Source organism: Egretta garzetta, unplaced genomic scaffold (assembly GCF_000687185.1).
Source record: "Egretta garzetta isolate BGI_Z169 unplaced genomic scaffold, ASM68718v1 scaffold509, whole genome shotgun sequence".
NCBI lineage: Eukaryota > Metazoa > Chordata > Aves > Pelecaniformes > Ardeidae > Egretta > Egretta garzetta.
In genome coordinates this window covers 703,785-727,246 of record NW_009260814.1, presented here as the reverse complement: position 1 = coordinate 727,246, position 23,462 = coordinate 703,785, and the positions used below count along the sequence as shown (strand labels likewise).

Genomic DNA, 23,462 nt, shown 5'->3' with positions numbered 1-23,462 from the left:
GCCGGGGCGAGAGGAGCGAAGGGCGCTGAGGGGCCGATGTAAATAAAAACAACGGGCGAGGAAGTTGACGCTTTGAAATTTGGTCAGTTCCCAAGAGCTAGCTCTGTAAAAAACAGAGGGGGTTACTGCTGGCGGCTTTAACGTAGTGCCTGCAGCGGGGGTTGTGCTGGGTTTGTTCTGGTTCCTGATTCATCGCGGTATCGATTGTAAAACCGGCAGATGCGTTCTCGTGTGTCTAATGCTGGAGGAAAGGGCGTTTTTTTTTTATTTTTTTTATTCTCTTTATTTATACAAAGCCCTCAGTTGTCAGTACTGTGGGCTTACATACATATAAATATCTTTCTTTGGGGCTATACTTTTGTTACTAACTGTTGCATCTGACTTAAAATGTCAGTGCCAAAAACTGCGACGGTTTCCTTTTTTGTTAACTCGGTAAGTTGTTTTGAGACTCCCAGGCTTGCCTTCCCAGAAATTATGTGGCGTGACAGTGTCTTTGCATCTTCCTGCTTGTGTATAACCTTGTTTATTTCAGTTACTTTAGTATCTTTAAATTGCGGGAAATCGTGGTATTAACATGAGAGGCAATTCTATTAAGTAAAGCTGCATTTCTTGATAACAATGCATATTTCTGTGACTATTTCCCCCCCCCCAGTGTTACCTCCCATTACATCATTCGCAAAAAGTTTATGCTGTGATTGATTTCACACCGAGTAGAAAAGCTTGGCTGGAGTCTGAGGACTTACTTTCTGACGTAACAATAATTCCGTAAGAGAGTTAATTTGCTAAAGGTTTCTATAAGCTAAGTTTCAAATTCACACAGTAACCATCTAATAAGCGTGGCAGCCAGCAAAGAGATTAATTAAGTATCTGGAAAATAGGTCAAGACTGTATTACGAAGTGGCATGGTGAGATCGCAAATAAATAGAGCAACGTGTTAACATGGGCTTACCGGGAGAAAACTGATACTGATGTAACAGCGGTGACTGCTTTATCTATGCTGCCGCGAACCATTTATGGTAACGCAGGGTGGGATGATGTTTATAATCATGTAAAACAGGAATTTAGATAGAGTTTTCATTTAATGCACTTAGTACCGGGGACTTGTGTTGTGGTGCGAGTTCTTCTGCTTGCTCAGGGTGTGGCATCGGTCGTGCTTGTAAATAGTTTTTTCACAGATATGTTTGGCTAGGTGCTCTAATTCGGGCGGTGGTGGTGGTGTGTGGCTCTCTGGGTTTGAGGACACTTTGTAATGGGAGAGATTCCATCAGCTGGAATAAAGTTTCATTAAAAAAATTGCTCGGGAAGCTGCCCCTGACCTGGGGTCTCTGCTGGTGCCTGTGATTTTTCTTTGTTTGACGTTTTTTGTGTTTGTGTGTTTCCTCCCTCCTATCTTTCAAACAGCTACCTACAGCAATAGGGAAATGAGACTGGCTCCTGCATAACGAGCTGCCAGAGACAAAGACAGGGTGTGGGGAGGAAAAGTGAGTGTCCTGGGGTTAAACCGCAACAGGGAGCTTTCAACTCATCTTACAGAAGTTGACGCAACTGATAGAAATACTGGAATTTGTTGGTGCCGCTTTTCTGGTTGCGTGCTTCAATTTACAGCAGTTGCTTCAAAACAAATGTTGTTTTGGAGGTGATTTTTCAAAAGGCATCTGTCGGATTGATTGTGTCTGTTAAAGGGGATGGGAGGCTGAGCAGCACTGTTAGAGGCAGAGCGTCAGCTTGCCAGCTCCTGGGGACAACAGAATTAACTGCGCTTAATTCTTGTGAAAATCCCAATCTAAACGTGTAGGAATATCAGGCTGTGCTTCCGCAAGCTTCTGTGTGGAGGGATGTACCTCTCCGTACTATTTTAAGGGATTGCACTCTTCCTGTTTTTAGAATAGTTTTCTTTTTAACAATATATATGTTCCCTTTCTTGTATTTTCCCTTCTGCCGGTATGCTGATGATAGCAACAAAGATCCTTTTGACAAAATGGTGCATTTTGGAACGGGAATTTTGTAGTTGGCTTTCTTGGGGGTGGGGGGAGAAAAGCATCAGTAACGGGCACAGCACTGTCATTTGAGGCCAAACGTGTATTCCAGAGGAATCTTAAATACAGAAGGAAAACTTTTAGTTGAGCTAAATTTTGTTGTTGCAATGTGGGGTCTGTGAGGTACCATGGCATACGGCTGCTGCGTGTGTACGGAACAGTTACTATAGGCAGCATCGCTTTCTGTGCAGAACTCTGTGGAAAAAAGCAGAGAACATCTATGCTTTTCAATTTTTTTTTTTTTTTTTTTAGACAAGCCTTAGCTTCCTGGAATATATAATTGTTTCATTCCACGTGCAGAAGTATTACAGCTGAGGTAAACTGCTCTGCTGACTAACGGGACTATGAGTGGGGTAGCGCAGGCCTGAGAACCAACTGGTGATACTCGATCGAGGGGAGGAGGAACGTGGAGGTGGGATGTGTTTGTGCCAGCACCAGTGCTCCCCAGTTACGTGTTCCCTGTTGAATTTTGTGAAATAGTACCCACCTTCCATACCTCGAAAAAGTTGTTTCTACCTTTTTGTGTTTTCTGAGTTCCTTCAATTTGCTGATGATGTTGTAGTGCAGTTACAGGAGAATTTCAGAAGTCTTGGCGTAGGATTACGTTGATGAAGAAAACATCCTTACCACTTCTTCATTGAAATGATGAAACTCCTGTAGATGGGTTATGTATGTAAACTCAGAGCTGGTCAAATACTTATTTTTAGCTGGTCTATTTTCTTGCCTTTGTAAATAAGGGAAGTAAAGAGTTGAGCTCGATGCTGGGGAACTTTTACTAAGTTAATTTCTCTGTTCCCAAGTCACTGAATTGCTGTTTTTACTTACCCAGATCTCTTGACTGAAAATTGGAGATGGAGTGGAAAACACATATTATTTTCAATCCAGGTCTTGGAAGAAAAGCTCATTCTTCAGGTGGAGTATGAGATAGATCTCTAGGTATCTAAAACTGGGTTGGGTTCTGTGTGAAAACAAATATAAAGAAATTAGCAAGGATGAGCACTGAGTGTGTTAGAGATGACTGACAAGTGTGCAGTATACCTTAAATAGCAATGTTAACTGTATTTAAAGCAATTTTCAATAGCTAGTGCTATAAAAAGGGGTTAGCAATGGGCTACCTTTTCTGACTAGTGACCACCCTCTATTTCACCTGCAATAACCTATAATGAAGTATAAGGCCTGGAAAACCCTGTTACGTGTTTTTGGCTTCCCCTTCCTCTCTCTCTAGACCATTTTAATTTAGAGCCCCTATCTCTGTTACAGGTTTCTAGAGAAATTGAAGCTCTGTTTCTCTTCAGACATGCTAACGTTTGAGCGACAGATGAGCAGAGGAACAACGTGTAATTGTGAAAGTGGGTTTTAGTCTGTGACTTTATTTGATGGCGTAGTATTTCCTGCAGGGTTGCGTGGTTTTTTTTTCCTTCTTCCCCTCCCCCCCCCCCCCCAAATTCTTCAATTGTTTTATTTCAATATAGTGAATGTTGGGAAAGATGGCAAGAATTGGTATGAGTCTTGGTTTTAGATGCAGGTTGAGGATAATCTTTGTACAGTTTTGCAGTATTTTTTCACATTATGCCACTGTCTTTTTCATATAGTGTCTTAATATTCCACTTAAATTTTGACAGTGGGTAACTTTCTGACAAAATGGGGTTAATCTCTAGCTTAGCAGTTTTGCCTGAAAATGGAAGAAGAGCCAAATCACTGGAGTGTTTTTTAAGCAAGTAAATTCAAGTAGTTTAGTTCTGATTTTTTTTCTTGTTTAGTGACTTGGAATCAGCTTCATTTCAAAATATCTCTTCCTATGTTATTAACTTTACATATTTAATTTTACCAGCATTATGTAAACTTTTTGTACAGTCTTTTTTTCCGGGAAAATTAGAAAATATTCCTTTTCAGAAGTATGGCCTTCTCTCCAGCTCTTGTTGTGCCCTACAATATTTGGGTATAACAGGATGAAGCCTAGAAAAATGTTAAGTTCAAGTTCCAAAACAGAGCAATAAAATAAGACCCAGTGAAATATCCAAAGACAAAACAGATATAAGAAATATTTTCCTATATTTTCAGTATGATTGCAGCTACACCAACTATCTCAGTATTTAAAAAGTAATTGGATTCTTATGTACAGAGAATTACTATTGCATGTTTTGAATGGCACTCCTATCAAAAAAACTATTTTTAAGATCAGTAATCTTAAACTCGTGTGACTTTCCATTCTTGCTAAAATAATTTAACAGTTCTAAAAAACTGTTTTAGTGCTTTTTAAAGCCTATTCCTAATGAAATATGATCAACGCTTTTCATATAAAAAGTCAGCTATTGGTAAATGAAAATGCCTTCATATTTGTATAAATGTTACTTGCCAAATATGTGTCGCACCACATTCAGAATAAGTGGTGAGCAGTTTAGGGATAAGGAAGCTCAGGTCCGAACACCTGTGCGGAGTCCCATTAGCATCCCCGTTAAAAGAGGAGGGGATGGCTGGAGGTGGGAGATGCTCACAGACTATTTCCACTCCTGTTGGAAACTATTCTGTGATCTACCCACCGACCTGAGTGTTCCTTACCCTTCTCTATACTGGAGACTGTGCTCCTTTAGGTTCCTGCACTGTGTTGTCCTGCAGCTGGTTTTATCTGACTGGGACACGTAATGTCCAAGGCATCGAGATTGGTGAGAACGTAAATTGCTGGGTGAGACAAGATTTTTATCACAAGGCTGCAGCTTGGCTGTTGCCTTGCCATGGGGCAAGTGGCGTTCTGTGCCTGAATAAAACTTGCTTTGAGTTACTTCAGGAGTTTTACTTTATTTTTAGTTGACTCTTGGGTAGAAGGTGAACTGTGAGATGGAAGTGGGTCTGCTCACCTTGTGCTCACCTTGTCTTGAAGCACGATGAAGTGAGATAGCAAAACTGGTCCCTGGGCAGGAAAACTGCCAGTAGAACTTCAGCTGGGGTTGCGGTCACTGGTGCAGCTGTGCTTTGTGCGGGCTGGAGTGTCTTCATTGCAGAGATGTTTGCTGCTTTTATTAGTGTGACAAATCCCTCCAGCGTGGCTCCCTAGGGTCTTTGGATCTGAACTGACATCTGAACCTTTCCCTGGTCCTGCTGGTATCAACTGAAACAAATGAACAAATGCCTGCCCACAGAAAGGAGCTAGCATAGGCTCAAGGTCTGAATGAGAAGGTTGTAATTTAAATGCAAAAGCATAGAGAGAAAACAAACTTCAATCCTGGTAATCGATACAAAGTTTATTGTAAGGTAAGCAAAGAAACTTTTTTTCTTTTACTGGGGATTTTAGGGATTTTCTACTTTTCCCTCTGGAAGATAAGAATAATCGCTAGCATCAGGTATTCATAAAAATTACCTATGTGCACGGTTTTATCTGAAACCTTAATAACTTACTTCTCAAAAGTAATTTACTTTTTCATATGTAGATACAAAACCACATTTCCTTTCTTGTGTTTCCCCAGTCTCTGTTTACTACTTTGTATTGGCCCTTTGTCAGTGTTTACGAAAAACACGTTAACTTTTACCTTATTCCACTAGTTTGAGTAAAAGGTACTCATCTTTTCCCCCCTCTTCCGTATGGTGCAGGCCTTGCCTGTATTGATACACAACAATTGGTGGAACTTGCACAACTTCCAGAAGGTTTTTTTATTTGTTTCTTGTAAGAGGTCTTTCTGCCTCTCTGACTGAAAAGCTGTAAATGTGCATCATTGCCTTGTAAACCTCTTCCTTCCTGTGTTTTCCTAGAAACTTTGGTCATCTGCTACTTCCTAACCTCTTCTTTTCAATTATTCTGTGGGTATTTTTAATGATAAGAATTGCTTACATATCTAGCACCTGTCTGTTCTAGTTGAGACAGTTTCCACAGCTTGTTTTTCAAGATTTAAACTATATATAGGGGTAGAGGAGGTCCTCACAAGAACTTTATTTTTCAGCACTTGAGTCTGTTTAATATGGGAATTTTGGTGTTTGGGATCTTGCTTACAAAGCCCTTTGGAAGGAACAGGCTTTGTTCCTAAGAGAATAAAAAAGCTCTCTGTCTCTTCTTTCCTTATCTATTAATATCAACTTATTTTGTGATTCAAGAAATTAATTGGTATTCAGCCTAATAGGAATAGATTGCTTTAATGAGGTTCTAAAGGGTTTTTTTAATAACTTTTCTTTATGGCTTTTGAAACAATGCTATGAGCTAGCTTCTTCCTTTGACTGGGGCAGCTCTGAGCCCTGCAAGAGGACATCGTGGGAGTTTTTCTCAAGAAATATTTTGGGAGCTCTTTGCGACAAGTGCTCTTTGAGACTAAATGTGTTTTTAAAACTCGGTTGAAGAGATGTCTAAACTTTGTTTTAAAGATTAAAACAAGAGTGAATGTTAAAAGTTTAATTATTCTACAGATAGAAAGATTATTAAACATGGAAGGGAACACAACAGGAAAAACTGACGTATCAGTGTTATGCTCTAGCTAGCGGGGTCATGTGCTGCGTGTAATCTTGCCTTTCCCTTTCCCCATCTTTCTGTATAGTTAAATCAATAAATTCCTCTGTGTAGGGGAGAAGGAGAAATTTCTTGCACTGGTGGCTTTGGGAAGCATTACAGTATAGGTTATTACGGTTATTGATTTGTTAAGAGGCAAAAGGCTGAGCTTTCTGTGAGAGTACACATTTCTAACATACTGATTTTTTTGCCAGTAGGAAATGCCACTTTAGAAATCTGAAAGAAGTGCTAAACACCTGTTTTCCCTCCCTTCTTTCTTAATTGTTCTACATATGCCACGTTTAATTTATAGAGCTATTTTCAGTAAGCGACCGATGCTATCTTCATGATGGTGATTACAATGAAAGAAAAACGCTTGTCGTATAAAAGCAAAATATTATTTAAAACACAGTTTTAATTAAGGAATTTATATTCTAAAAAGATGAAAATTAGGACTTTGAAGAGTTCTCATTCTCTGTGTGTATATAAAGCTTTCAAATGCACACCTACTGGGGGTGTGGGTGTGTATATGTATGTATGTGTATGTATATACCTCAGTAAGCATATGTTCTGGGTATAGCTGATGTGGATGAACTAAAGACTGTAGCATTCACAGATAAATCAAGAGAATTGTGTTGGATTAGATGTCTTTATTTTTTTACAATTAAGTCAGATTTGAAAAAACAGGCTAAGAATTCATATTTACTGTACCATTTCTGATGGAGAAGGAGTTGCAATACGATCTAGGCATGCTGTCTTGGCGACTCAGCAACTGCTTGATAACTAAGTTCTTGTTGGTCCTATTGGAAAAGTGATTATGATTTTTCATGTATCTGGGGAAAGTTTTAACTCGACTGTTACTTACTGCTAGGTAATTCTATTCTCCGTGTGTAGGAAACAGTTTTATCCACCTCCTGAACCATGCTCTCTTGGTACAGTGGACCCTGATTTGAAAATTTTTGCATTGCATGTCAGACTCGGTGAGCTCGATGGGTTATTTGCGTGTGTGCTGGTGCAAACCTAATGTTCGAGTTCTGTGGGCAGAACAGTAGTTTTGTGTCACTGTACTGATATGTGCTCTGTCCAGCTGAAAATCTTTTATAATAAAAGGATGAATGATAATTTTGAATAAACCTCCTCCCCCTTGAGTAGTTCAGAAGAGTTGATGAAGAATCAACCTTATGTAAGTAGGATCCCTTCATGGGCATGCGGATGTTCTGGCATACTGGCTGTTCTGTTTGCCATGCTAAGTTTTAGGAGGTGAAGGAACAAAGCTGAAGTAGCAATGAGGAAAATAGCTGTCTAGATTTATATTCTTACACGAGCTCCATTTGATACTGTCTAGAGCTATTCTAAAATGAAACTCCTAAATAAATTTCTTAGCTGGGTTGGTCCACTTCTAATTCTAAAAAAGCCCAGCAGACTAAGAGCGCAAAATTAAGCAATGAAATCAAACTAAAATGGGTGGAAATAAGAAGGAAAAATGGCATTTGTTTAGGAAGTGTTTTAGGAAAGAAAAAAAAACCAGCAGCATTTGGACAAGTGGTTTACCAACAGGTAGTTAGAGCTAAGCCCTTCTATCAAATTCTATTTCTGCTTTAGTTAAGGTGGCAAAATCTTTTGCAAATACTGGCAGCAATGGAAAAAGCGTGGCTTTATGTGCTGCCTCTCAATGCGCCTTGATCTCTTGGACCACATTGAAGAGGGACAGCCAGTAGCAGCAGTTCGAATACATCCTTCAGCACTGTGCCGTCCTGCAGAACCCAAAGGTGTGGGCTCTCCTAAACACTGCCCTTAGGGACTTTTATTTCAGTGTGCCTACTGCTTTCAGGTTCAAAAAGAATTAGTCTTTTAAAAGAAGAGATTAGGCTGGCAAACCCTGGGCTGGTTGAAACGTGGGTTTGTGTTGATGGTGGCACATTCTGATTCAGAGAGCATGCTCCCTTTTGGGGCTGGTGGCCGATACTGCGCTGCTCGTGCTTTCTTTTCAGTTGCATAACAGCTTCTCGCCCAGCAGAAAAATAAATGTTTGAAGTATCATTCCATTTGTTTCTTTAACTATGATTGCAGTCATACTGGCATTGCAAGATTTAGCTTTTGATATTTGTGGAAAATATGAATATAACGATTGTATTCTTCAGTACTGCTACAAATGATGGCATTGAGTCATAGGAGCTCACCTGGACACTTTATATAAAATATGCTTGTGTTCAGTGTACGGTATTAGTTCTTTTTCCAAGTATTGAGACAACGGTGCAACTGAGACTAGTGAATGAACTTACATTTTCAATTTTTGGTATCAATACAACATTGGTAGCATTCAATTAAAAAAACCCCTCTCAAATGTTGCACAAATCTGAAGTCAGTCTTGTAACATTTTTTGGTAGATAAGTAGTAACTACATTTTACAACTGCAAAATTGCATCGTTCTATTGTTTGCTTCTCACGAAGACTCTCTCCGAGCTTGGAACCAATCTCTGGCCTTCCAGCCTCCACCTTTGCCACCGCTCTGTGCAGGACTGAGGTTTCACGGCAAGCAAAGGCTGCTGTCGGCTCAGCTTACTTTTGTTGGTGTATAATGGACCAAAATTCCTGAGCTCTGAAATACTTCCTGTGTTTTAATCAAAGAATGTAATAATTGTTTTTGTCGTTAAATTTCTGGGTATCTGGTTGCTACCCCTAGAACTGGGTGTTGGTGGCTTTGGTGGCATTGCAGCCGCCCCTGCATCTCGCTGCTGTCTGTGGTGGCGTGTGTGCGTGCCTGTGCAGTTCATGTCCAGTATTGCCTCCGTGGGTATGCCAGGAAACTATCCATGTGGCACATGTTACTTGGAACACCTCTGTGCTTTCTGCTTTACTCTGCTCCTTCCCTTCCATGGGTCAGAGATCTGTTCAAAGAGCTGGTTTCCAGGCGGCCGGGGGCGGGATTCCCTGGGCTTGGATCTCTTAACTCTTTGCGCTTTCTGTAGATGTGTGTTCCTTTGTAAATTGAGAGATACCTCAATTGCCAGTGCTTTGTTATGAATCGTACAGCTGGAGTAAGGGAATTCCTCAGGGTGAACAGTTCAGGGGTATGAAAGCACTCGCATCAGTACAGCTTGTTCGGCTACGTATCCAAAATAAACAATACCATAGAGGTGCTGCTACTACCAATAATAAGATTCCTTCTGGGGGGAAAAAGAGGGCAACTAATTCAGCTTTGTATTTGCTAAATGACTTGAAAAGTTGGGTGGCATCTAATATAAAAAGATCAATTTTTTTTTTTTTTCCTGGGAAGAACAACAGCTAGTATCCTTATGGTGTTTTCAAAGCGACGTGTAGTGTAAATAAAACACTTCATAAGTGCTGCTGCTCAAATTGTGCATTTGCTGGAAGTTACTGAGCTTTTAGAAAGCCTCCCTCGATGCCCAGCTGTGCTGTGAGAAGGTGTGCGAGTGTGTTTGGAACTGGTTCTCACCGATGGAGGCTTGAAAGAAGTTGGAAAACAAGTTTTCTTGAGTTAAACTATAACTACGGTATTAGGTGGCTGCCACTGGCTAGGCTTTGAGGCTTTGCCCGCTGGGGATTTTACTACACCAGCAGCAACGTAGCGATTGCGCTTCTCGGGGCATTTGAAAGGGGCTGTTTATTTTTCAGAAGAATCAGGGGTGTAGTGTGGCAATTCCCCTTCAGCTCCTCTGCAGTGGTCTTACTAACTAGTTGCTCTGCTGCACCCCCCTGCTCTGTTGTGAGGAAATGTCAATTTATAGTTAATGATTAATGGTGGTCAGGTCTAGAACACCCTGTGCTTCTCGAGGTGGTTACAGCCTGCCAAATTGGTCGTGTTTATGAATTTGCCTTGGACTGCTTGAGAAGGCCGGAGACATAATTTTAAGAATCTGGTAAAGAGCGTTGTTGCAGTTAGGTGAACATGGGTGAGACGCTACCAGAGGTGCCGTGTTTCACTGAGCAAGGTCTGCGTGGTTCTCTGTTGGGTTTCTGTAGACAAAAGCTTGACGGGGGGGGCAAACTGTGAAGCGCTTCCTGTTTGTCGTCGTCATATTGCAAAAAATATGTTTGTTCATTTATTTAAATGAACTTACTTAAAATGTGTTGCTTCATTACTCTGCTCGGACTTTCTTCAGAAGCACAGAACTCGCAGTCTTAACTCTGATAGGAACTCCCACATTTTGTATAATTTAACATTTAATAAGTCAAGTGCAGGCTTTGCAGTTCTCTCTGCTTCAAACTGAGAGCCAAGAAGACTCATTTCCTTCGAAGGGACCCTATGTAGAGGCAATAATAGTTGGTAGGTGTCTTGAGACAGGGGTTTGTTTCCATGTCCCCTGCAGCGTTCACTACAGCACCTGGCACGTGAGGCAGGGTGCGGCAACCTCGGCCTCGCAGCAAAGCAAAGCTGGAGAACTCTGGAGCCAACTTCAGCTTGCGTGGCCTCTGTGCTGGGGTGGAGTTACAATGGTCATCTTGCACTTGGGAAAGGAGAAGAACCTTTAAAAATGTGTGTAGGGGGAACGGGCAGACTTCTCTGAGACTAAAACTGAAAATCGAGTCTGAAGCTACTTGAGTAGCTGGAGGCTGCCTCTGGTACTTCACCTGGGGGGTGTGCTCTTCAGCCCTCCATCTTCTGATGGGTTTGTTTGCTCTGCTTTGGTTTGCATCCTGGAGTGGTCTTGTAGTGCACACATCTGGATTTTGTTTTAAATGAAATTTAACAGGAGGATGTGTGTCAGCTGCTCATGAGTGCTCAGGCTCAAGGAACCTCCCCAAAACAAGCACAGAATGAGGTTTTTTTCCTTTCCTTTAGCACCAGCTGCTTTACTCCACGCAGCCCTCTCTTACTGTGCTGCTGGACTTGTCAGACTATATCTACATTAACAAGCTTCGGTTTGTGTGAGGAAGCAGGCGTAGTCTTGATAAGAAATGTGCAGAAAGATGGATAGGCTCAGTGAAATGATTTGAGACCAGGCAGGGGGGAAGATCCGCTCTGGTACAGTCTGCATTATGTTACTTTCTTTAACCAGAAGACCTGCTTAAACAAAAAAACCCAAACAACCACCCTTGCAACATAGTAACTCTTAACTCTGTCCAATGTAGCTATCCATAGGATTATACTATAACCTGAATTGCCCCAAACAGTAACAAAAAACCCCCAATGCAAAACAAAAAACCAAAACACCAAACAAAAAACCTCCCCACGAAACAGACCACCACCACCCCCAACTGCAAAAAGCCCTCCAAACTGAAAAGAAAAAAAGCCCCCACAATATGGCAGTGCTGTTATATTAGAGGATATCATGGAATTTTCCCTTTAAGGTCTGTTGTGCAGCTCTGCTCTCTGTGTGTGGTGTGGGGCTGGGTTTTCATCTGGATGGGGGGGAAATCAATTCTATTTGGAAGCTTAGCTTCTTGAAGTGGGGACCTCCAGCAGCTGGTTGTATTGGATAGTTATATGTGCTCTTCTGGTGTATTTCATTGCATACATGTTAATGTACAGTAAGAGTGTGATTCTGTCTGAAATATCTTCTCAGCACTGTGCATGAGTGTGTGACAGAGGTTTTTAAGAAGTCTTAGTGTAGGATGCTGCAGGATTTTTAATATGCCTGTTTCATGGGAAAACCTATAAAGTGTTGTATTCATTGGTTATGTGAAGATACTGTAGCTTTTCTAAATTAGATTGCATCTTGGAGTATATGTTAAAGAAAAACAAAAACCAAACCAACCAAAATTGTGGGGGTTAATGGAGAAGCATTTTGGGGAATCTAAGAAATTACATGCTTGTACAAGAACTCTAAGACCATTTTTACTTTTCTGGAGCAAAAGTTGACTTTTTTTTTTAGTTCAGTCTGTCATGGTTGCATCTAAGGCTGTTCTTCCAGAGTATGTCATCTGTTTTATTTAGTGCTTTTTTCTGTTTTTTCTTGGAGTTGCTAAAAATGTTCTCAGAATAACTCAATAAACACTTCCTATCTGAGAACCGAACTGTTAGTGTGGTTGGAGTTCAGGGTCATGGAGCTAAGCTTGTAAGAAGTACAAAACCCCCAAAAGATAGAGCCTAGTTTCTCTCATCCAATTGAAATTAATGTTAAAGAGAAAGCTGGGACTATGTGCTTCCTGGACTGGTTTGAATAGCATGAACTACAGAAAAGTTACACATTTTTGGACACCAGTGGTCCCAAGAGGCTCAGGTAAGGATTTGAGTGGTTCTCTGGCCATGCTAGAGGACTGTCCTCCCCCACAATGGGTGGTTGTCCTGTCTTCAGCAAACCTCCTTAATTGCCGTGTATGTTTATCACTGCTTTTTCAAAGTAATAGTCTTGATTTCATGCTATCAGCTTTGGCAACGCGCTGACATGGGCAAATACCTTCTCCAAAAATTAAACCAAGCAAGACGTTTGCTGTTTGGGTACAGCAGATCCAAGGTGAGTGGACCCCCTGGGGCTGCTGCAGCTTGGCAGGCCTCTCACCCGTGGGTCAGGCATCCAGGCTCCTTCTCGTCGGGCAGCATGACTTTGGCTGCTCATGCCGTAGCCATCTTTGCCTGGGAGCTCAGGGGTGTAGCTGTGCTCCTGGGTCTGGCTCGGCATTCAGAGTTGTCATCTATATTAGACTCTGAGTTGCAGAGGTGCACTGGGCGTTTCAACTCTCCTGTCTGCAAACTCTATGGGATAACGCAGTCATGTTACCTTGAAAAGAGGGACAGTTTTTTTACTTTTGAAGTTTTTTTTGAGGTTGAATGTTTTACTTCTCTTACGCATATGTGTATGAAAGGGGTGTAAGTGGGGACTTGGTGAAAAGGCAAGTGGAGTTTTTTTAATAGGAACTGTGAAAAGATTGTGAGGGGAAAAAAGAATATTTGGAGACTTTAGTGCCTTTGGAGTAAATGTGGCAAATCTGGTATCTGAGTCATCCCAGAAGAACTGGAAGAATGGTAGGCTGCTGGCAGAAAGTTTGGCTTGGCCTGAGCTGTGCAGGTGTCACTGGAAGCTCCAAGTAGGCTGGGATGTATGCGTGCCCCAGGGCAGTCGGTGAGGGCTGATTTTGGAGCTCTAAGTAATGTGATCAGGATAAATTATTCCTTTTATTATTATAGTAAAGAGGGTGAGTCCCATAGTCAGCAATATGCTTATGCTGTGCACCAAGCACTTTGTAACGGGGTATGTTATTTAGGAAAGAATTCAAGAATTTTTGCCTGTGTTTTGAGGTCTAGAGTTAGTCTTAAATCCTTGGCGTGGAGCAGGAGGCCAGTGGCAGTCCCATAATGTGTGGTGACAAGAGAGTCTGGTTGCTGGCGGTCTCCAGCTTTCTACATCATCTGGCTCTGGGCAAACAGCTTTGGAAAGGAAAGGGCTTTGAAGTCATCTTCTACTGCTGGGACAAAACCCATTACAGGATGCTAAACTGAGGTGATGATATGATTATTTTAATCACTCTTAAGATGTTTAAATGCTAATTTCCATAAATCAAATCACAGCTTCAGAATAATTATGCTGTGTGTTTGGGTAGTTTTCGTTTGATCAGAGTCATTGCAATGTGTGGCTCAAGTTTTATGTGTCTCATTTGCGATTTAAATACCTATTGCCAGAATCTTCACGCGCTTGGTATGAAGAAGTGATTTAATTAAAATATTATCACTATAACCTTGTAATCATTTACACTGGGGTCCATCCAGTGTCCTTTTCTTAGTCTTTAGCATTAGGTGACATAAAAGTTTAAGGCTGGTGTTTGACAGATGTGGAAGGGGACGCAGCAGGGGCAGTGCAGAGGTGAGGGCTAGAAGGTACAGCATCCGAGAGATGGGGTCTATGCATTTTGAAGTGGAATTGAGATTCCTCGTCCTACATGTAGGCCAGGTACCGCTGCCATTGCCCCCCTCCCTCCGACGCTGTGCTGGCATGCTCCACTTCACATCTGGGAAAGGGCAGTACAGTGTGGAGCGTGACCCTGGATGGTGTTGTGGCCTTGCTTTCTGCAGAGCTCGCAGCCTGAGTCTGGGTGAGTTTGGGGAGGCAGTGGGACTAATCCTGCACCATCCCATGGGCTGTACAGAATGGGGCTGCTGTGCTTGGAGCTTTCCCGGGCTGGCAAACTGCATCCTCTTGTGCAAAACTGTTCTTTGTTACCGATTTCTGAGGTGCAAGTGTTCTTTCTGAGAGACTGTACAGGCATAGTCTTTTGAAAATGTGATAACCTCAAGGAAGGTAGAATCATTCAGGTTGGAATTCTGATCTCAGCTTTACTGGGAGTTCAAAAGTTTAAACTATCCATAGTCTTTTATTCTAACTTTCACTTCTCTCTTAGCAAGGGAGTAATTATGTTGGCAGGAAAAAAAAAATATATATATATACAGAATGTAGAAAATATGTATATAAAAAACCAGATTCTTCTTCCTTTCACTTGAAAATAAACTTTCTGTGAGAAGTCTGTCCTTGTAAGTTCTCTACCTACAATTATCAGCCCAGTTTTTAGAAATTATCTTGATCAGGGATATATTTTATAGGTCTGTAGAATATTATACTTAGTTCATTTAACAGGTTACCTTTGGAGTGCAAGTTTTCTATGCCCCAACTCATGAAATTGGCGTATCTGAAAGTTTGAGACTAGTAATTAGTTTCCAAATCTGAACTGAATGAGGGGTGTGGAAATTGGTGCCACTACCCCCTACAGCTGTGCCACTGATGCGCAAACTTCTGCAAGGAGACATAATATAACTTCGAGAAAGTGCTTGCCTTTTGTGAACAGATTACATTACTGTACATCTTAATTTACCCAGAAAGCTGCAGCTGTTTATGTGAACATACAGAAGCCCCTAAGGTATTCTGGCCCCCATTGCACAGCCCGATTGCTTTCACTTTCATCATGGTGAAATTGTTGGAGCGGTGGCAGTCGTGTCATTTGTCCGTCTGTTCTCAGAAGCCCAAGGGTGCTTATGATGAGTAGGTTGGACACCTTGTGTAACAGGTAGCATCGACTCACAATTAAAAGCTTTTAAGTTATTTTACATCATCGCTGAGAAATATTGAACTGGCTATTTAACTGAGGTTACTGAACGCTGCGGTGCTTTTGTATGTGGAAACGCTGGGGGGGCGTTGAGATGAAAGCTGGGTTTTTAATAGCACAGAGGTAGTTTCCCCACTTGAAAAATTACTGATAGTGGCCTGCTGCAGACCATCTCGGTCCTGCCCTGTGCAACCAGCAAAAACACCCGCTGCTGCTGTGGTCCTGGTTTGTGGAAGGGTGTGCATTGGTGGCAAGGCATGATCGCCTTGCTGTTAGCCATAAGAAACTAAATAGGAGATAACTCTAGGCTTGGTTGTTTGGAAAATACACTCGTGTTCTGATTTTTTTTAAGAAGAAGATAAGCTGCTGCAAAGCTTGGAAATGTGAATGCAGGATTCTCACTCGCTTTTTCTTTTTCTCTCCCTCTGTAGGTATGGCCTCACAAGTCTTGGTCTATCCACCATATGTTTATCAAACCCAGTCAAGTGCCTTTTGTAGTGTGAAGAAACTCAAACTAGAACCAAGCAGTTGCGTGTACCAGGAAAGAACCTACCCTCAAATCTATGTGAATGGTAAAAACTTTGGAATTTCTCCCCGCAGGGTTAGTACGTACTTTCAGACTAAAAACCCATTTGACAGACCTCGAGGACAGAACTTTTTGTTGCAGTCAAATGCTGTTGCTTTAAAAAATATTGCAGGTGCTACAAAAGTGTTAGCAGCGCAGGCGCAGCAAGCTCAGTTAGAGGCACCTGGGACTGGGACGCAAGGAAGCCGATCAGAAATCCAGGAAGGACCCCAGCGATGTGGATTGAAGCGTAAGAGTGAAGAGCTGGATAATCAAAACAGCACGATGCAGATTGTTGATGAACTGTCCATCCTGCCTGCAATGTTGCAAACCAACGTAGGAAACCCAGTGACGGTTGTGACAACGGCTGCAACGTCAAAACAGAGTGGTACAAGCGGTGATGGAGATTACCAGTTAGTACAGCATGAGGTATTGTGCTCTGTGAAAAACACTTATGAGGTTCTTGATTTCCTTGGGCGAGGGACCTTTGGACAAGTAGTGAAGTGCTGGAAAAGGGGGACAAATGAGATTGTGGCAATCAAAATATTGAAGAATCATCCTTCATATGCACGCCAAGGACAAATAGAAGTGAGCATATTAGCAAGACTAAGTACTGAAAATGCTGATGAATTTAACTTTGTGAGAGCCTATGAATGCTTTCAGCATCGTAACCATACTTGTCTGGTTTTTGAGATGTTGGAACAGAATTTATATGACTTCCTGAAACAAAACAAATTCAGCCCCCTGCAACTGAAAGTAATACGGCCTATTCTGCAACAGGTGGCCACTGCACTGAAAAAACTAAAAAGTCTGGGTTTAATCCATGCTGACCTCAAACCAGAGAACATTATGTTGGTGGATCCTGTTCGGCAGCCTTACCGAGTTAAAGTAATAGATTTTGGGTCTGCCAGCCATGTATCAAAGACTATTTGTTCAACCTATTTACAATCTCGGTATTACAGGTAGGTGTCTTTTACTTTGTTTTTAACTTTTAGTGGAACAAGGTTTTAGCATTTATTAATGTTGATGGCTTAAATAATTACTCATCTGGATAACTAATGAATAATTTGGAAAACATAAGGACCACCTAAGAATGAAGGCCATGCTAAGATTAAGTGATTGGTTACCATTTTAAAAGTGACTGTTTGCTTTGAATGTTTTTTCTAGTGCTGTTTTTTTTATGTTGCACTCTGAAGTAATCAGTTACTGTTATTTTGAGACCTCTCATGGGACTTTTAAAAAGGAAAATAGGAAAAAAAATTAGCTTTCACTTGTTTGCAAACATTAGGATGACTTCCTGCCTTCCTAACATGATGGTTTTTTTCTGTAAGCAGCTGGACAGTGTACTAGAAGTCCCATATTTTTATATCCTGTTGCCAAAGATTATGTAAATGCCTCTGTTTTTCTCCAGCACTTGTAAATATTTTGCCTAGTTCTTATAAACTCATTCTGATTGGGTGCCTTCAGCAGCTGTGGACTTCAGTGAACTTCTGGAGTGAGTGAGTGATAGGATACTTAAATGTTTAAGGTGATACCAGGCAGGCATTTAAAGTGATTTTGGTACATGGTTGCATTCTACATTGGCCTCAAGATGGAGGCTTATTTCTGATTTTGTTTTGAATCCTTTCTTCGTATAGTTATCCAGTCTGTATGACACGTAAAAGCTATTAGTATTTAGCACCTGAGGTGCTTTTGTTTTCTTTATAAGATGAACTTGTCTTGATTGAAAACCTTTTTTTTCAGTTCTGCTTTGTATCATTGGCAATAGCATGTCCTGGATACTGCCTGTCTCTGCATATTCAGTAAAAAGCTAATAAACTAGGACAATGAGTAATTTGAAGTAAATTAAAAATATTTTACAGCTATTCATCTTGGAAGTGAAAACTTATGGCTCATTAGACATAGCATTGTTCTGCTTATTCAGTTGCCTACATACAAATTCTAGCTGTAGCTTCATTTCACTTGGGTTGATGTTCATTTGCACCTTTGCCCTGTATAGAATTTTGACCTGCTTACTAGGTTGAGCAGGTCTGTGTGCTGGCAAGGTGAATGTGCAACTCCCTGGCACCTTGTGTGCATTTTGATTATTTGTATTGCGTTACGTGCACTGAAGTATGAGTAAGTGGGGTTTGTTGTGGATGTACGTTCAGAAATATTCTTTCCCCCACCAAGAATAAAACTTGTGGGTGTATATGCTTGTCTTGGCTTGATGTTGAATGATATTTGTATAGACTTGTATAACGTGCACCTAAAATTCCCTCGTTACTAAGTTGCTCTTTAAGTGCTTTGTAAATATTCAGGCTGTTCAGTAGATCGTACTCTTTTATATTGTAGAGTTTTATGATCCCTCTGTAAAGCAGCATTAAATCAGTATTTTTTTGAGAGTAAAAAGGACATACAAAAAGAAAAAAGGTTAGGTTCTATCTACTTGAATAGTTTTGGTGCTATATTAAAGTTAAATATTGGTTGAGATAATTTGGAAATTGACATAATTTAAAAAAAAAAAAGATCCTATACTTCAAAATAATTTTCAGCAAAAAGTTTACTTCTGAAAAGGTTTTTAGCATGCTGGGTTTCATCGTGGGTGCATAGCTCTCTACCGGTTATGTAATTCAAATTAACTTTGTGTAGGTTGACATGCAGTTTCTCAAACTTTTCTTTTTATTGCTTTGGAAGCGCCTGACCAGTGTAAATAGTATCAGAAAATAGGGATTTGATCCAAAAGGTCTCAAAATAGATAATGCCAGGGAATTTTGAAGAGAGAAGTCTTGAAGAGGAATGAGAGGGACCTTCAGAGAATATATTGTATTGAGATGGAATTTATTTTGCAAGAGATTGTGCTTCTTGTCAATCAAATAAGGAACTACATAAAATATAACTGTACTTAAATGGTTTTTGTATTAGAAGAGGGTGGGAGTGATAGTGCAGGTTTGACTTGTTTGACTGTGCATGTTGAAACAAACCCTTTAAACAAAATCAAGCAGCGGTTGGGACATTGAAATACCTTTTTTATTTGTTTGTTTGTTTGTGGTTTGTTTTTATTTTACCCCTTCCCTTAAGCTCAGTGGTGCCATGTGTTTGTTTGGGTTATTTAGCAAGAAAACATTCACTTAAATAATTTAGCTTGAAGCTTTAAATAAAAATCTAATCCAATTAGAATTCAAATTGGAAATGTTTTTTAAAAAACACTTGTTCCCTACAGTACCTCTTTTGTTAAAGTGATCCCATCTGTATTCTTGTATACAGTCTTTGAAAATTGTTTCTGTGCAAGCTGTATGTGTTGACACGAGCTTTAACTCTAATTCTTATCACTGGGGATCCCTGTCTGTTCGGAGATGAGAGCGCATGGGATTTTGATTCACCAAGCGACAGGCACAGCGTACTACATTTAACCTAGGAAATAACTCTGTATTTAGTGGTCCCATTAATGTCAGTGTGATGTTAACCTGGCCTCTTTTGATGTGCGAAAGCACTCAGCCAGGCCTGAGAATTTAAAGAAAAAGGTATTAAGTGGAAGCATTTTGTCTTTAAATGACTGATTTATGATCAGAGACCTTAGAAAAGGATGGAATGAAATGCCCTTAAAATGACGGTGTAGGATGAGAGGGCTGCATCCCTGCAGCATCAGGGTGCTGCTTCTCAACCCTGTGGTGCTGGTGCTGTCCTGCTCTGGGGGTGATACTAACCCTGTCCCTGTCCTTTGTTATTTCTGGTAGCACTGTTAACTTCTGCTATGGCCATTTTCAAGAACAGGACTTGCACTTTCTCTATGGAAAGCATGTGCCCACCAGTGTCTAGAGACGTATGTTGAATGCTCACAAGGAAACCATAAAGTTTTACAAAAGCAAATAAAGAGAAAGGTTGGGTTTTGGGGTTCCGCCCCAGTCTTGTCACTGCTGTTTTTTTTTTTGTTCATGGCATTGTCACGAGCTAATTATCATGAGAATGGAGAACGCCACAAAGTCTGATGTTACACCGTTTATTTTGAACGGTAGTATCAATATTTTACATCTGTAAGAGGAAGTGAGTAATGAATTAGAAAAATAAGTAGTAAGAGGATTAGGACTTAAGGCAGGGAACGTAATGCAGCTGGGTGAATAGATAATGAGCTGACTTACCTTACTTACCTCTGTCTACAGCAGAAGAGGTACTATAACGATGACTATTGGAGACACTGAAGCACTTTTGAATTTTAAAAGGCTGTAGACAAGCAGAAAAACGGAGACAAACTGGATGGAGTGATAATGATTTGTTGTTTTCCTGTTCTGCTTCCGCTTTGTCAAGGAAAGAGAAAGTAAAAAAAAAAAAAAAAAAAAAAAAGTTAAAACAAATATAAAAATACTTTTTGACATTTCATTGCCTTTCGGAAACTCATGGCTGTTATGTATTGCTAGAAATCAGAATAGATATGAATAAATACAAACCACAGTACACAGGTTTAAGTCAGAGATTAGTGTTTTTTTGTTTGTTTTAAAGATGAAATGTTATTCTGAATATTTTTTTTTTTTCCCTACAAGACAGTGCTGTGCTTACACATTGTTTTTATGCTGGTCTGGACTTTAGTAGTTGTGGGCTAGAGAGATCTGGTATTTGAAGCCTTTTCTTTGCTGCTGGCCTCACCCGTTAAGACTGTTGACCTTTTATGAGTGCTCTAAGTAGGAAAATAACTAGCCAGTGTATACATCTTGAAAAGAAAAAAACTCTTACATACAGTGGAGGTGATCAAGCTTTCGTCATATATGGAAATGGTATGATAAGTATGTCGCTGTCCTTTTGGTCAAGCTGTGCCCCAAATCCCAAAAAGGGGAGCATTGCATCCAAACTCAAAAGCTGCTTTTCCCCTTATCACACAGCACAGGCTGCAGAGGAGGGGAATAAACACTTTTATTTCTAAGTCTGGTGTCTTGCGCTTGTCTGGCGAGGCAGAAAGTTTTCCCAGGGCTTGGTGTTTCCCTCTGGAAGTTGTTTTTCTTTGTTTTGCCTCTTCTGAGGTTATTTAGGGAAGCGGGTGTGAGAAGACGGGCTTTGAAATGGCAGGCTCCAAGGAGCAGTAACCTACAAGAAGAGCGGAGTGATCCAAAATGGTCGTGGTAGTCCTGCTCATCTGCTTCAGGCAGTGAGTTACTCTGCTTTCTGTTGCTGTGAGAAGCAATGGCCTTCTCAGCATTTTGCATTCAAAGATCTCTCTTCAGAATCATAGAATGTTTTGGGTTGGAAGGGACCCCTAGAGGTCATCTAGTCCAACCCCCCTGCAGGAGCAGGGACACTGCTAACTAGATCAGGTTGCTCAGAGCCCCGTCCAACCTGGCCTGGAATGTTTCCAGGGATGGGGCCTCCACTACCTCTCTGAGCAACCTGTTCCAGTGTTTCACCACCCTCATTGTAAAGAATTTCTTCCTTATATCTAGTCTAAACCTATCCTGGTTTAGTTTAAAACCATTACCCCTTGTCCTGTCGCAGCTGGCCCTACTAAAAAGATTTTCCCCATCTTTCCTATAGGCCCCCTTTAGGTACTGAAAGGCCACAATTGCATCTCCCCGCAGCCACCTTTTCTGCAGGCTGAACAACCCCAACTCTCTCAGCCTGTCTTCATAGGAGAGGTGCTCCAGCTCTTGGATCATTTTTGTAGCCCTCCTCTGGACCCGCTCCAACACTTCCATGTCCTTCTTGTGCTGAGGGCTCCAGAGCTGGACGCAGTACTCCAGGTGAGGCCTCATCAGAGCAGAGTAGAGGGGCAGAATCCCCTCCCTCAACCTGCCAGCCACGCTTCTCCCGACGCCGCCCAGGGTACGGCCTGGCCTTCTGAGCTGCCAGCGCACATTGCCAGCTCATGTCCAGCTTTTCATCCACCAGCACCCCCAAGTCCCTCTCGGCAGGGCTGGCTTCAATCCTTTCTTCCCCCAGCCTGTATTGATACTGGGGGTATACTTAGGCTTGGATTCACAGCAGACCTCTTCTTTCTTCTGGTACTCCCACCAGGAGCTTTTTTCCAGAGAAACTTCTGTTGAAACCTGTGTATAATTTCCCCTTTTTGAAATAGCTGTGCGCAACACCAGTGGTTAAGGAGTTCTGTTTTATTCGTTAGCTAGTACCCACATGTCAGTTAGTGATGCCTTCTGCACATCGCTGTCGTCCCTACCATTCAGCCTTGCTCGGAGCAGGTGAAATTTCATTTAGAGGATGCACAGTTCCATCTAATGGTAACATCTGTGCGGCAGGGTTTGGTAATGATGAAGCCTCTTCCTTCTCCAGTACTTCTCCCACTTCTTGCTTGGCTGTAACAGCAACTGAATTCATAAAATGCATCAACCTTTTAGCATTGCATGTCGAGCGTAGATCACTAAGGGAGAGCTGTAGAAGTGCTTGTGTCTGCAGAGCTTTGTGATTTCTAGGGCTTGCTGTTGATTGGGATGAGTTATTGCTTAATTGTTTTTCAAGGAGAATCACCTTCCTGTTGATTAAATTTGGGGTTGTCTTTCTAAAAGACAGGATTTTGAAAATGAGACTTCAGTAACCCTTACAAAATTTACCATTCATAAAATCCTTCTAATATGGACTCAGCCATTGCAGGTGTAGGAGCAAGTGTGTTACTTCACTGAGAGTTCCTTATGCACAGCCTCTGAAGGGGGTTAAGCAGTCGCTGCTCCAGTTGCCTGCGTAGCTGCCCCAACGGTTACGTTTCCTACCTTTTGCCTCCTGTCACCCAGAAAAATACCTGCTTTGTCATACTGGGTCAGATTGTAATGCTGTTAGAGGACAGCTGGAAATTTTACTGGAAATATGTTTTGAGAACAAGCGCTTGGTTTCCTGATGGAAGGATGCTCCTCTTGGCATCCAGCAGTCCATACGCAAACTGCTGTTTAGTTTGGGAAAACAAAATGAATGGGAAGCAATACATAAGTGATCTCCATATAAAGTGGGGCACCAGCTGAACCTGTGGCAGGCTGATAGACAACTTGAGTGATGCTGGCAAAGTGTCTGGTTATTAAGGGGTGCTCATAGCTTGGAAACGTTTTTCTGCTCCGCTGGTGACAGCAGTAAAATACGATCCTAGTTATTCAGCAACGTGCCCCTAAGGAAAAGCAAATGATGTGAGTAGATGCACTCAGTGGAGTCAACTCATTCCTGAATCGGACAGTGATATCCTCCCTCCAGCCTTCCAACTAAGGATAGTTGCTAGTGACATTTGGCATTTTGTCTGGAACAACTCTGTTGATTAGCGGAGCTCAGACAGATGGAAAAATTGCTGTTGGATGTATTCCTGTTGGATGAGAGCAGGCTTTTCCCCCTCTCCTCCTCTTACCCTCCTCTTTTGCGAAGGATCGGAGAGGATGGAGGAAGAGTGACAATTATCGTGTTGTGCGGTCCTGACATTGCTTTCACTTGCCCAGTCAGT

General features: G+C 41.4%; 2 protein-coding genes across 4 annotated transcripts in view; one reads left to right on the top strand and one right to left on the bottom strand.

Moving 5' to 3' along the window:
* The window catches only part of CSTF3 (cleavage stimulation factor subunit 3), a 107,062-nt gene extending 93,974 nt beyond the window's left edge, over positions 1-13,088 (bottom strand). Inside the window, exon 1 of the mRNA XM_035902319.1 lies at positions 12,969-13,088. Within this exon, the coding sequence (XP_035758212.1) occupies positions 12,969-13,088 (120 nt within the window). The remainder of the gene's footprint in view (positions 1-12,968) is intronic.
* HIPK3 (homeodomain interacting protein kinase 3) overlaps positions 1-23,462 on the top strand; it is a 117,668-nt gene that overhangs the window by 39,694 nt on the left and 54,512 nt on the right. The window contains exons 1-3 of one of the 3 annotated variants that reach the window (XM_035902324.1): positions 11-82; positions 15,933-16,495; positions 16,847-17,028. In XM_035902324.1, coding sequence (XP_035758217.1) covers positions 15,935-16,495; positions 16,847-17,028 — 743 coding nt within the window. In that variant the 5' untranslated portion in view covers positions 11-82; positions 15,933-15,934. Of the gene's footprint in view, positions 1-10; positions 83-15,932; positions 17,029-23,462 lie in introns of those variants that run through there. The other 2 variants (XM_009646919.2, XM_035902323.1) reach the window with 2 other exon arrangements.